The 15216-nt window shown below is 43.6% G+C and overlaps 1 protein-coding gene across 7 annotated transcripts in view; it reads right to left on the bottom strand.

Moving 5' to 3' along the window:
• The window catches only part of NTRK2 (neurotrophic receptor tyrosine kinase 2), a 408111-nt gene that overhangs the window by 71358 nt on the left and 321537 nt on the right, over positions 1 to 15216 (bottom strand). For all 7 annotated transcript variants that reach the window (XM_086414414.1, XM_086414413.1, XM_086414416.1 and 4 more), the window contains one exon: positions 8223 to 8457. In XM_086414414.1, coding sequence (XP_086270540.1) covers positions 8223 to 8457 — 235 coding nt within the window. The remainder of the gene's footprint in view (positions 1 to 8222; positions 8458 to 15216) is intronic.

Below are 15216 nucleotides of genomic sequence, written 5' to 3'. Positions count from 1 at the left end.
GGAAAGGGAAATCAGATATTTAAACTTTTGTCTTTAGGATCACAGTTGGATGCTCTTTTCTCTATATTGTTGTTAGGTCTTTATTGTCAGTGTCCTTTTTAAGGGGCTCTGGTCTCAGTGATGCAAAGATATGGAATGTGACAGATATAAGATAGCTGAAGCCTAACTGCTTCCAGATGGGTAAAAATGGGAGAAAGTATCTACTGAAGATACTTCTCAGTAGTATGAGAAATCAGAACCCTTCTGGTCCATGCACATCAAAGGGCTATTGCCTACCATCCTTCCCAGCTCACCTGAAAACACCAATTTCTGTATTGTAGTTCTTCTGTGTACAAAGAGGAAGGGCTCTTGATTTCAAGAATAAGAGACTCAGAAGACTAAAAAACAAGAGGATTTATCCCATCATCTGCTAACAGACTCCACTAGTTGGTAAATGGATGGAACCAGGGCTCTGAACCAGGCCAGCTCTTTTGCACAGACTTTGGCCACTTTCTATAGCCCTTCTGAAAAGACCACAAGTCCCAGTAATAGATTAAAGGCTCTAAGGAGTTCTGTAGCAAGGAAATTATTGCTTACCTTAGTGATCATGGATCTCTTTTACTGGTGAAAGAGATGGATCAGCTAATGGATCTAGTTTGAGAGACACTGCACTAGACCAATCAAATACATACAGCAGTGGAGATCTGGGGATCTGTTGGGCAGATCTATTTTCATAAACTAATGCAATCTGACATGTCACTTTCTGGCATAAAATCTCTCAGTAGCTTCCCACTGACAAAAGGACCAAGTTCAAAGAATTTGGCATAGCAAACAGGCAGCTGTGAAGTCTGATGATAATGTGAATAGCCTACTTTTTTAGCCTCAAGGGTATGTAAAGGAGCCTCATTCTCAGGGCATGCATTATGGTATTTTTGCACCATTTCTTTTGCTATGATACCTCCAATGCCAAGAATTCCCCCCTCCCCTCATCGTCCACAGCCTTCTTGCCAATAGATAAATTTCTGGTTCATATCTTAAATACCAGTTCAAATGCCTTGTCTTTGTGAACTTGACTCTTATGTCCTAAAGCAGACTGGTAGCTTTCTTTTTAGGGTTTCTTATACATATTTCTATTGATATTTCAGCATCCATCACATTGTGTTCAGTTACTCAGTTGTGTCCAGCTCTGTGCGATCCCATGGACTGTAGCCCATAAGTCTCCTCTGTCCATTGAATTTTCCAGGCAAGAATTCTGAAATGGGTTGCCAATTCCTAATCCAGGGGATCTTCCCAACCCAGGGATGGAACTCTCTTATGTCTCCTGCATTGGCAGGTGGATTCTTTATCACTAGCGCCAACTGGGAAGCCCCTTCATCACATGGTGCTGTGTGTGCTCAGTCACTTCAGTAGTGTCTAACTCTTTGTGATCATATGGACTGTAGTCCACCAGGCTCCTCTGTCCATGGGATTCTCCAGGCAAAAATACTGGAGCGGGTTGCCATGCCCTCCTCCAGGGGGGATCTTCCCAACCCAGAGATCAAACTCACATCTCCTACATTGCAGGCAGATTCTTTACTGCTGAGCCACCAGGGAAGCCATTATCACACGTCTAAAGACTCTGCCTTTATTATTTAGTACAGTATCTAGCCTGTGGCAGCTGCTTCATTAATGTGTGTTGAATGAATGAATAAATGGACACTCACCCACCCTGTTACAACTCCAAAGCATACGTGAAAGGTTCTTAGGGAGGCTTGAATACAAATTGAGTCAATTTAGAATCTTAAAACAATTTATGCAAATCTACTTTAACATAGAATTAGCCTGAATTCAATGTTCTGATTTCTGCCCAACAGGCAGGTTCCTCTGAACTGTGCTTTTTCTCTCACTGTTGTTCAAGGCATAAAATTAAAGATGATTTCATAGAATAAAACATCTCTTATGTTTCTGGGGCCATTTTAATCAAAAGAACCTAACCAGAAAGGTCTATAATTGTTTGTGTGAAAGTTAAGAGTCATCATGTGAGTATGTATTAAGGAGAAAAATAAGGAAATGGTATCTGCAAAAGAGAGTTAATGACATAGAGAGCATTTTTCTTTCAGGAAGAAGATGTGTTGCCTTTTTAAATGAATGTTTTTTCTGGTTTTAAGGGTTCTAGGCAAATATATCAGAGGAAGTTTGCCCACTATAGTGTTAATGTAAATAAGTTTCAGCTCTGGGCTTTCTACTGAAAATAAATTGTCTGAGATAAAGATGTCCCTATAACTCTAACTTTACTTCCTGAAGGCAGTGCTCCTAGACCCAGCACCAGGCCTGTCTGCAAGTCTGAGTATCTTAAGTTTTCATCAATAGAGCTAAAAAGACACATTCATCAAGGCTTTTCCTCATATGTGTCCTATTCAGCATACCTAGTCTGTGCCGTGCACTCTGCCAGTTTGCACAGATATAAAGATATATAAGATTTGTCTTCTCTCTGCTCTCACATCAATGAGAAGACATGAGCAGATTTCCATGAGGCAAAATACTCTGTGCTGTAACGCTTATTTCTAGGAAGTATTGAGGGATCACAGATTTGTCAGCCGTTGTTCTGCATGGAGGAAGTCAGGGAGGTGGTGGAACTGAAGTTATCTCTTAGGAATCAGCAGTTATCACCAGGTAGACACAGTGTTGCTCCCCATAGCGGGGATGACCTGAGCATTTTACACAGCACAGTAAAAACATCAGTGGAATGAGTTAAGATCTACCTATCTACTCAACAATCTATCTACTCATCTATCTACCTATTTATAATCTACCTGCCTATCTACTTAGAAATGCTCACATTACAAGCAAATAGTCCTTAAAAAAATAAACACTTTTTTTTCCCAAGACCAAAGTATAAAAATTAACCCTAGATTATTTCTCATGTGCTTGTCCAGTTTTTAAATTACCGAAGCCTTCTCTCCTCTATGGTTCAAGACTTTATTTTCTAGTTTATCACCCTTTTTCCTCCGGGGTAGGCAGAGTAAGGGACAAAGTACCTGAAGTTCAAAACAGTTCTTTTTGCTACTTGTTATATCAGCTTATTTTAACAAAACTTGTCTTCCTTTCTCTCTGCTGTTGATAAACTGTATTAAGCACTTGCAGATGATTTCTGGACTTGTTTATATCATTTTAACACTTTAGGATTCTCACCATGGCCTTTAACCAAGTTAGATTCACTTGCTTCTTTAAATGTCCATTATTAATGAGCTTTCTAATTCTGTTTCCCTGTTTTTTCTTTTTTTTAAATTTTATTTTATTTTTAAACTTTACATAATTGTATTAGTTTTGCCAAATATCGAAATGAATCCACCACAGGTAAACATGTGTTCCCCATCCTGAACCCTCCTCCCTCCTCCCTCCCCATACCATCCCTCTGGGTCGTCCCAGTGCACTAGCCCCAAGCATCCAGTATCGTGTATCGAACCTGGACTGGCAATTCGTTTCTTACATGATATTTTACATGTTTCAATGTCATTCTCCCAAATCTTCCCACCCTCTCCCTCTCCCACAGAGTCCATAAGACTGTTCTATACATCAGTGTCTCTTTTGCTGTCTCGTACACCGGGTTATTGTTACCATCTTTCTAAATTCCATATATATGCATTAGTATACTGTATTTATGTTTTTCCTTCTGGCTTACTTCACTCTGTATAATAGGCTCCAGTTTCATCCACCTCATTAGAACTGATTCAAATGTATTCTTTTTAATGGTTGAGTAATACTCCATTGTGTATATGTACCACAGCTTTCTTATCCATTCATCTGCTGATGGACATCTAGGTTGTTTCCATGTCCTGGCTATTATAAACAGTGCTGCAATGAACATTGGGCCAGAAAAACAAACGATCCCTGTTTTTTCTTAAGTGAAAGATGAATTAAAGGATAGGATTGCTTACCCCCACCACCATAAAACTAAAATTCAAAGTGTTGTATAAGACTTAAAAGTGAGGATTTCAGATCTTTGGGGCTCTGTATTCACCAATGGTCACCATTCATTTTAAAGGCATGTTGAAACCAAATCATGGAAAATAGTAAAGCACACATTTAAAAAAATTCAGTGGATCCACTGAGGCATAGTAATGATCAAGTAGACTGAGATCCTAAGTCTCTGACAGGCAGAATGTGACAGAAATCTGGTTCAGATGTTTCCTAAATGTCAGGCTTTGCCAGTGGAGGGAAGGAATAAAAACGAAATGAAAGACTGGTACTGCAGAGCTGCTAATTAAAACAATTCAGAGAACATAAATGCTAGAGTAATTTTGGACCTGCCATATCAGGCTGGTTTCAATGCAAATGTAGTGTTCCGATTTCTTCCTTCTTTAGGAAGATATAATTAGCTCAGCTGCAACAGGGTGGAAGCTTTGAGGCAGCCGTTTCCTGGTGCTGCCAGCTCCCCCATGATGGAGGAACAGCTGCCACCCGCCCCTCCTGCCATGGATCACACAGAGCTGGGGCCACCCCACAAGGCAGCTCACAAGCCACCATGAGCAGAAAGCTCAGGCTGCCAGTGGAATTGGTTCTGGCTTAAAGAAAAAGAACATGTAACTCCTTAATCCAGTTGACTCCATACCCAAACAACATCTTTCCATGGAAGATACCCTTGGTAAAGACAAAAGTCCTCATCTACTACTGTGCAGGAAGGATATTAACAGTGGTGATGATGATAGCCCACATCAGCCACAGCAGTTCCCCACCTTGGAGTGTGAAGGCTTTTGAAGAAATTAAGAACAAAATAATTACAAAAATGTGTCCACAAATGAGCTGTAAGGAGAACAGATTCCCCAGCTTCCATGGCAGAAAATATGAAGAGAAACCATGATGGGGATGGGCTTAACACTAAGCTTATGGATGATCCAACAGGTGGGTAACTTACATGAAAGCAAAAGTGTCCTGGGAGGCAGCCACACAAAGTCATGCTGAATTCACATGTAGAAACAGAGCAACGGCTTCTTCTTGTCCATTGGACAAACTCAAGAGAATGAACTCCATGGATAGGCTTTTGATATTTGAATAAGCAAAGATATTCTACAAATGAGTTCTATGACAATAAATACTTTCATGGAACCAAAAAGTAGATTACCATTTGAAAATTTTAGAGACAGCAAAATGAAATTCATAATTTATTTTTTCTAAGCTACTACTAAATCGGCCAGTTCTTATGCTCATCATCCACTTTGTACCAAATCCCACCAGGCTCACCTGTCACAGAGGTCAAGGTAAGGCTGGTTCTTTCTCCTCATCCTCAAAGGGAACAACAAACAACAAAGTGAACATATAAACCTTGACGCTGCAACTAAGTAGGGACCATGGTTGGGGGATTAAATCAGTGTGGCACCTGAAGCACATTTCTTAATGACTAGGATAGTTCTGTGAAGAACATCTAACAAATAAAGAAACTGGGAATCATTATTTCCTCCAATCTATTCAGCAGGAAATATTTCAAGAAAATGTCACTAAGTGGAGGATTTTCTTTTTAACAAAATCAGAATATACAGTAGATGACAAATGACAGTGTTTTAAAATGCATAAATGACCAAGGCTAAATTCTCATGTCTATAATGATGGTCATTGCTTTGCTAGTTTTAAGGCTTTTTAAATTGATATATAATTCTTATACCATAATATTCATCCTTTTAAAGTACATGTTCACTTATTTTTATTATATTTATACACATACTAAACAACCATCACACTACACAATTATGGAACATTTTCATCACTCCAAAAAGAAACTCCATATCCAGAACCAGTCACTTATTCTACATTGTCCCCCAGCTTCTGGCAACCACTAATCTACCTCCTGCTTTGTGGATTTGCCTATTCTGGATATTCCGTATAAATGGAATCACGTAGGATGTGACCTTTTGTGCTTGGTTTCCTTCACTTAACCATAATAATGTTTTCAAGGTTCACATTGTAGCATGAATCAGTACATCATTCCTTTTAATTAATGAATAATAGTCCATCACACGGATGATCACATTTTGTTTATCTGTTTACTATTTGATGGACCCTTAAACTGTTTCCACTTTTGAGCTATGAATAATGCTGCTATTTCATTTGTGTACCTGTGTGTGTGTGTGTGTGTGTGTGTGTACATATGGTTTTAATTCTCTTGGGTATATACCAAGGAGTAGAATTTCTGAGTTATATGATGACTCTCTTTTGTACATTTTGAGGAACTGCCAAACTATTTTTAAAGCAACTGCACCAATTTAGGTTCCCACCAGCAATTTATGAGGGTTCCAATTTCTCCGCATCCCCGTTAACACTTCTTATTGTCTGTTTTGCCCAGGGGATGTGAAGCGGTACCTCATTGTGGTTTTGAGTTACATTTCCCTAATGACTGATGATGTTGAGCATCATTTTATGTACCTATTGGCCATTTGTATATTTTCTTTGGGGGCACCAAGAGAAACTTAAAAATATTTCACCTATTTTGTAATTGGGTAATTTATCTTCATATTGTTAAGGTTTTCAGTCTTTTTCTTCAGAATTATTTTTCCAGAGAATGTATAAAAAGTCACTGAGTTCCACCTCATTCAGTCACAGCTTTGAGAATGAAGCATAGCTTTATTGATTTGGATAATAATAAAGTTGAAAATATTTACTGAGCACTTATTTTGTGCCAGGCCACTCTGAAACCTTTATTAACTTACTGTGAAAGGGAGAGCCATTGCCAGGGCCACATATTTCTTCCCTGGATGCTCATCAAGATCAGTAAAGATTGTTTTTAAGGAAGAACCCATGTGTTCGTTTGTCTCCTTGGACAGGGAAATGCCCCCATCTCTCCACTTCCTACCAAGGAAGCAGAGCTAACAGAGAACACACATCCATTGGCATGTAACCTCCTGCTATGTTTTAGCTTTCTAGACCAAACTAGTCATCATTAGACTTAGAACAGGTGCTTATCAAAATGCTTATCACAATGCTTATCAAAATGACAAAGGAAGAAACCCCACAAAACAATCTACAGAAGAATATGCAGCTAAGCAATGGGTTCATTGTCTTAGACTAATTGTAGCAAAGTCAGCTCAGCTAAAAGGCAGACATTGAGGTGAGGGAGGCTGCAAGGAGGAGTACAGGAGACAAAAGGAGGAGGTTCTTCCTCAAAGATAAGTCATAATGGGAGGAGCAAAGGCAAGGACAGGCATGTTCTTCACCAGGCCCAATCTAGTACAAAAGTTAGTTCAGTTATAGGTTTTATCTTTTTAGGTGATATATTTCTGGAACACTTATTTCTTTTTCTACCTACATCCCTCTGCCCTTAAAAATCAAGCATGACAACAAGAAAAAAAAATGGGGGATTTGAGATGATAGAACATGACCCCAAATCTTCACTTTCAGTATCACAACTTCCCATTTTCCAGAAATGACCCTTTTCTTTCATACCCGAGTTCTGAGATCTCAGTTAACAAATCTAATACTCCAAGGGGGCCAACTCCAGGTAATCAGTGGATCTGCATCATTGAATACAGTTCTAGCCATTAGCATGTTAAAGGGTGGAACCTCTTACCATGATGGCCACCAACCAAGATGGTTCTCAGTGGGAACCTCCAACACCTTAGTGTACCTTCATTTATGTGAATAAATTCACCTAAAGTCAAACCTCAAACAAAAGGCTCCAGGCATAATTTCACAGAATAAAAACCAAACCTCTAAATCCTTTAACTTTGTGGCCTCCTAAAGTCCTCAGGCTTCCCCTAGCACAACTCTCATGTTGAAATCTTTCTCTTAACAATATCTAGAGAACCATGGAAAGGGCAGGATGGTGTTGCGGGCTGAATTATGTCCTCCCCAGATTTACATGTAGAAGCCTTAGCCCCTAGTATCCCACAATACAGCTGTATTCAGAGATGGGCTTTTAAAGAGGTGATTAAGCTAAAATGAGGCCATTAGGGCGGGCTGTAAACCAGTCTGACTGGCATTCTTATAAGAAGAAATTTAGACACAGAGAGAGACCCCAGGGATGTATGTGCACAAAGAAAAGACCATGTGAGGCCGTACAGAGCAAGAAGGCACAAGGAGAGGAGCCTTAAAAGAAAACAGCCCTACTGTCAGCTTGAGCTTGGACTTCCAGCCCCCAGCACTGTGTGAAAATCATCTTCTGTTGTGAAAGCCACTGAGCCTGCAGTATTCTGTTGTGGCAGCCCAAGCACATGAATACAAGAGGTCCCCAGGGAAGGACGGCCCTGGGCCTCCTCACGGGTACAGCCACTCACCCTGTAGTAGTCGGTGCTGTACACGTCCCGGGACATGCCGAAGTCCCCGATCTTCACCAGGAGGTTCTCGCCCACCAGGCAGTTCCGGGTGGCTAGGTCTCGGTGCACGAAGTGCTGCGATGCCAGGTAGACCATGCCTGCAGCGATCTGCTGGGCAATGTGCAGCATCTGCGACTGCGTCAGCTCCGTCGGTGGGTTGCCCTCGGCCATCAGCACTGCATCCGGTCCATGCGCCCTGGACAGGACACGAAAGGCCTCATGGAGCCTCGGCTCTTTGCCTTGAGGGGTCCTGTGCCCCTCATCAGCTGCTGGTGTGGGAGGATACTGCTTGCCTTAGCAAAAATAGGAGGCAAGGACAATCCATCCATAGTTTTTCCCCCAAAGCCTCCACAGTACCCAGGCTTCATTTCCCAGAAAATCTAACATTTCCAGGACCCCGTGGGCCTGAACAGTGCTCCCTCAACATACAGACAGGTTCATCTTTTAGGGCTCTGGAACTATGCTAGGGTCAGGCACTGGCTAGATTCCAAACCCTAGAAAGCAGTGGGTGACTGAAGCAAAATACAAGTGAACAAAAAATATGCAAATTAAAATAAAACACTGGAGGAGAGTTTCACTCTCCTGGAGTCAGGAGTCATTGCATCCCAGCAGGAGCCCCAACTCTCCCCCTCTCAGCCACATCCTGCAGCAGAGGGTCCTCACCCAGGCTGGTCCCTCCAGAGTGCAGTTCTAATCTCCCCCACTTCACCCGTTCCATGGCTCAACATGGTTTCAAGCTACCCTTGTCATCCTCAAGCCCAGCTTGGCAAAATAACTGGGCATCTTCATCCCAGGCATTCATTCCCAGTGAAAAATGCCATCTCCTTCAGCTCAGTCCCATCCCTGATCTCCAGCTCCATCTGCACCGGCCATCACAGAGGGCAGAGGGAAGCTTTTTGAATCACAATACATTTAGTCTCTCACTGGGGCAACTTTTGTTCCCCATACTATGTGTGGGGAGTGGTGAAGTATGGTGCAGTTGTATATCTTCTTTATATTCTGTCTTATCCAGTTTTTTCCCAGCTGTGTGGCAACTTAAGGCATCTGAACAGTGGCATGTGCTTCAGGGAAGGGAGGGTCTCAGTCTTAGGATGCCACTGTTAACCCCTTACCTCCACCCCGCATTCCCCAACTTGGAATCCTGCCTGGTGAGCTAAGACTGGAGTCACTGCCCTGATGGACTGAGGGGGCGCTGCCGGGCCAGGAGGAAAGACTACTTTTGCTGCTGGACCTGCCAGGACAGTCTAAGGGCTTCTCCCTCCCAAAGGCAAACAAGGGAGAAGATCCTTCAGGACAGTTGGAAGCACTTCAAATAAACATAGAAGATTCTAAACAAATTTTAAAGTGGGTGACCCCATCCACAGCGTTCCAGAGCTGTATCACTATTTGAAAATAACAGCCAGAATTATCCAAGAACATACGACTTGTTTTACTCCTCCTCCTACTGGCTAGCCCCACAGCCCCTCCCACCGCGGCTTCAGCCACAGTGGCTCCCAAAACACACTGTCACCAGACATTTTGTTCTTGCATTTTCAGAGAATAAGCACTGGACAAGGAGCTGGGGAATTTCCCAGTTCTGACTGCGTCCAGCCCTACGGCCTGGGAAAGTCTTTTAGCGAGTCCAGTTTGTTGTTGTTGCTCTTCAGTTGTTCAGTTATGTCTGACTCTTTGTGACCCCATGGATTGCAGCACACCAGGCTTCCCTGTCCTTCACTATCTCCTGAAGTTTGCTCAAACTCATATCATTCAGTCGATGATGCCCAATCTGTAATTTTCTCATTAGTCAAAAATTCAAAGGTCTATTATGTTGGGTTATCATTTGATTTGGCTGTAGTTGCTAAGTTGTGTCTGACTCTTGTGACCCAATGGACCATAGCCTGCCAGGCTCCTCTGTCCATGGGATTTCCTAGGCAAGAATACTGGAGTGGGTAGCCATTTGCTTCTCCAAGGGATCTTCCTGATCCAGGGATCAAACTTGGATCTCCTCCATTGCAGGTGGATTCTTTACTGACTGAGCCACTGGGGCTGTCACTTAGGTTCCTTTTATCTGAAAACATCTGGATATAACTTTTCTGTTTTTGTATAAGGCAAATTCTAACACATTTATTTCACCTCCATTCAAACTCCAGCCCTGACTGCCAGTGGTCACACCGAGGAGAATACAGGAAAAGCCTTGGCTTCTTTCTGCTCAGACTCTCTTCTTCTGGAGTAAGAAGTCTTACAGTGCAGTGGCCAAGGTTCTAGGTTATCAGAAATGAATTTGATCTCCTTCTAACATGCTAGCTTTGACCTCAGTGGGTGCAGACATCTCTGGGCCTGCTTCTTCATTCTGTGAAGTGGGGGACTGACTATACCTACTTAATACAATTACACTGATAGAAGAGGCTTTAGACATCGCTTGTATGGTGCCTTGTGGATTTTCACTTGAAAGCCAGAGGGAAAGGCTTTGAAATAAAGTTTTCCTTAAAAAAAAGAAATGGATGGTGATATGAAAACATGCATTACCCCCTGTGCATTTCTTTTTGTGTTTGGCCTGTGACGAGGCTCTCAGAACTGGCCCCGTCCCCTCACTAAAGGTTACTCAAGCCCAATCCTTCCAGCCCTAAAGGGGCAGGGGAAAGTGACAGTATTTTCACTCATCATAGGAAATGCCAGGAAAGGGATCTAGAGATGCACATAAATTATGAGAAATCCTGAAACACCCCGAGAATGTAAGCCAGGGTGAAATCGTCACAGATTTCAGTTCAAAGAGTGAATGACTGTGACGACAGGTAATCTGTGGCTGAAATGAGGCTGTGTACCCTCTCACCGACGCGATGAACATGCATTTGACTAGGCTTTGGGAGTTGGTGATGGACAGGGAAGCCTGGCATGCTGCAGCCCATGGGGTCGCAAAGAGTCGGACATGACTGAGCGACTGAACTGACGGACTGCCCCCTCCTATCACGTGTGCCTGTGTATTGAGGTTGCATGCAGGCATGTCAAGTTGCTTCAGTCATTTCCAACTCTCTGCTACCCTATGGGCCAAAGCCCTCCAGGCTCCTCTGTCCATGGGATTCTCCAGGCAAGAATACTGGAGTAGATGTTGTCCCCACAGACTTTCTTCTCTGACACATTTTCCTCTTTATTTTGGTTGATGGATCCGTAATCCTGGGAGTTACACCTTCTGCATTATGGCAGCACCCGGATTGATCTGTCCTCCAGTTTCTACAGGCACTGGACAGAGCTTTCCACAAAATTAGCACTGGGAACTTCATGGAGCCACTGGAAGTTTCAGGAACTGTACAGTTTAAGGAACAAGTCAATTGCTGAGAGAAAGTGGAAGGGGGAAAGGGTACTGCTGTGTTTAGAAATGGCATCACATGGCTTGTACAGTCTGGATCATTTTGACCCTCTATAACCTCATGAATGGGCTTCCTAGGTGGTGCTGGTGGTAAATAATCCACCTGCCAATGCAGGAGACCTAAGATATGTGGGTTCAATCCCTGGGAAAGGAAGATCCCCTGGAGGAGGGCATGGCAACCCACTGTACTATTCTTGCACGGAGAATCCCATGGAGAGAGGAGCCTGGAGGGCTATGGTCCATAGGATAGCAGAGAGTTGGAAACGACTGAAGCAGTTTGGCTCACCTGCACACAACCTCATGAATACACATGCACATGTGATAGAAGAGGGGACACAGCATTATTTCAGCCCCAGAAATCCAGACTCCTCTAAGAATCTTTCTGTGGCAGAGACTTTAGGAAAGAGAAAAAGTTAGAGTCCAGTGCCAAAGGCCACCTCTGTGTATGTAAAACCCCCATCCTGCAGCAGTCTGCTCCACAGCACTGGAAAGCAGGGGCTCTCCAGGGCCCCCTGCCCTGTGCCCCCTCCCCTGGGGGGTGGGGCAGGCTCCTGCATTGTTAACCAGACATTTCTCCTGCTCAGTTCTGGGTATCTTGAGTAGAAAGTCCTGGTGTAAAAAGAGGGCAGGCAAGGCTTTTAAATAAGTGCTTAAGAGGAGTGCAAGCAAAGACAACAACACGTCTCTGCTTCACCCCACAGGGTACCCGCAGCTCCTGGAAATAACAACATGTTTCACCTCTTTCAGGAGAACATGCCTCAAGAGGGGAGAGCCCCTCTGGGCTTGGGGAGCAGGTGGCAGGGTCAGGATTCTGACCAGGGAGGCGTCCCCTCCCTGCCTTGGCCTATTGTCTCCCAGTGTGGGTGGCAGAAGCACTCAGCCACACTCTTGTGGCTCTTCAGTTCAGTTCAGTTGCTCAGTTGTGTTTGACTCTTTGCAACCTCATGAACTGCAGCACACCAGGCCTCCCCGTCCATCACCAACTCCCGAAGTCTACCCAAACCCATTGTGACTCTCAGCTCAGTTCATTTCAGTTCAGTCGCTCAGTCGTGTCCGACTCTTTGCAACTCCATGAACCGCAGCACACCACGCCTCCCTGTCCATCACCAACTCCCGGGGTCTACCCAAACCCATTGTGACTCTAGAACATTACAAAACACTGCTTCCCTTCTGGTTTTTAATGGTCCCTTCAAGAGGAAGTGTTGATGTGGTCGAGACAATGGGGTTTGCAGCCAGGGGCTGTGGGTTTGAATCTCAGCTTTGACATTCACTAGTCCTGTGACTGTTTTTTCAACTGTATACTGCGGATGTTACTGTGCTTTGTGCTGTGCTAAGTCACGTCAGTCGTGTCTAGTTCTTTGCAACCCCATGGACTGTAGCCCGCCAAGCTCCTCTGTCCATGGGATTCTCCAGGCAAGAATGCTGGAGTGGGTTGCCATGCCCTCCTCCAGGGGATCTTTTCCACCCAGGGGTTGAACATGCATCTCTTAGGTCTCCTGCATTGGCATGTGGATTTTTTACTGCCAGCACCACATAGGAAGCCCCAGGGATAATGGTAATAATAGCTTATTAAGTTGATACATTTAAAACATTTAGAATGCTTAGAAAGACTCAAAAAATAGCTGTTTTGTTTGGCCTTGCCACGAGGCTTGAGGGATATTAGTTCCCTGACCAGGTTTTAAACCTGGTTCCCAGCAATGAAATTCCCTTGCCCTAACCACTGGACTGCCAGGGAACTCCCAATAAACAGCTGTTATCACTTGAAAAAAGGGCCCTTTTCTATATTCCCTTCATTGGAAGGTAATTTAGGAGAATTCTAAGAGGAAAAATTGTAATCTCCTTGAAAGCAAGGACCATGCTTGACTCCTCATCTCCCAGCCAACCTAACATAAGGCCTGTTCCTGTTGGTCCTCAATGGCTTTGGGATGAATAAAAGGGGTGGGAGGATAACTGTAGACATCTGTCTTCACAGAGAACTTCCAATGATACTTAAGGACACAATTCATGGCAGCATAAGGGCATGGTTCCCTCCCAGAAGGAGAGGACAGACTGTAGTTCACAGCACATCCTTGCACCTGAGAACCTGATTCTTGGCATAGAAAACCTTTTGCTCCCAGAATTCAGCAGGTTCTGAAATTGAGCAGAGGAGGTTTTCAACAACTCCCTGCCCTGTACAAGCTGCCAAGGGAGAATCAGGTGCCTGATCCTCTGGAAGGCATGGAAGAGAACTAGGGATGGAGCTGAGAGTGAAGGAATCAACACACACACACACACATGTGCACAGTCTGAGCTCACAGAGGCATTTACTTGAGTCCAGGTGAGTACATTTGAATTTATTATTCTACAGTTTGGGGAAAGCACCATTTTAAAATAGGGACATAGCCTAGAACATGGGAATAGAAGGGAATTAGTTCTCCTTTAAGCAGCTAGACCTCAATTAAATGCAGCTTCTTTTCTTCCTTTCACATTAGATGAGTCAAACTGTGTACAAGCTCCCACTGTCCTCTCTCCTACCACCTGTGTATGTGTATTCATGGGGCTAGAGACGGTCGAAATGATCCAGACTGTACAAGCCATGGGCTGCCATTTCTAAACACAGTAGTACCTCTCCCCATTTCACTTTCTGTCAGCAACTGACTTACTCCTTAAATTATACATTTCCCAAACTTTCCAGTGGCTGCATGAAGCTACTGGTACTGATTTTATTGGAAATCTCTCTCTAGTGCCTGTAGAAACTGGAGGAAGACAGAGTAGTCTAAGTGCTGCAGTAACGCAAAAGGTGTAACTTTCCCAGGATTATGGACCCCTCAACCAAAATGAAGAGGAAAATGTGTCAGAGAAGAAGGGCTGTGGGTGCAACATCTATTGATTACCCGCCGTCACAATGGGTTTCCCTGATGGCTCAGACAGTAAAGAACTTGCCTGTAATGCAGGAAATCTGGGTTTGATCCATGGGTCTGGAAGAGCCCCTGGAGAAAGATATGGCTATCCACTCCAGTATTCTTGCCTGGAGAATCACATGGACAGAGGAGCCTGGCAGGCTATAGTCCATGGAGTCGCAAATAGTCAGACATGACTGAGCAACTAACAATACATTAGCCTTTTCTAACACACAACATTAGCCATCACAATAGTCCTAACACCAGTCCATGAGGTGGGTGTTATTATACCCCTTTTGCAGGTGAGAAAACTGAGGCCAGTGAGGAACATCTTCCTTATTTCTCTTAAGTTAAACTATCTACCAAGAAATCATAGCTAACAACTGCTAATCTTTCAAAGATTAGTTACATTTTAAAGAAAACAGCATGTTAGAGCCAGATGTGTCTTTGAGGGGATCTAACTCAGACCCACCTGAGGGTTGAGGTGATTGAGGCAAAGTGGGTTGGGGACCCCAACAGTGGGCCCCAAGCAGCAGATGCAGAACAGGAAGGAGAACTGTGTCTTCCAGCCCTCACCACTGAGACTTCTTACTTTTCTCATTGTGTAAGATCTTAAATGTGTGGCTTCCATTTGCACATCTGCTTAATGTAAATAAAAGCATCACTTGATTTCCTTCACCAAGGAGTATCGGGATCAACACACTTATTCTCTCCCCTGGTAGATACAGGATAA

The sequence above is a fragment of the Bos grunniens genome, chromosome 8 (genome assembly GCF_055505025.1).
Source record: "Bos grunniens cultivar Pamir isolate PY7600 chromosome 8, Bosgru_T2T1.0, whole genome shotgun sequence".
NCBI classification, from domain to species: domain Eukaryota; kingdom Metazoa; phylum Chordata; class Mammalia; order Artiodactyla; family Bovidae; genus Bos; species Bos grunniens.
This window is presented reverse-complemented; position numbering and strand designations above follow the sequence as displayed.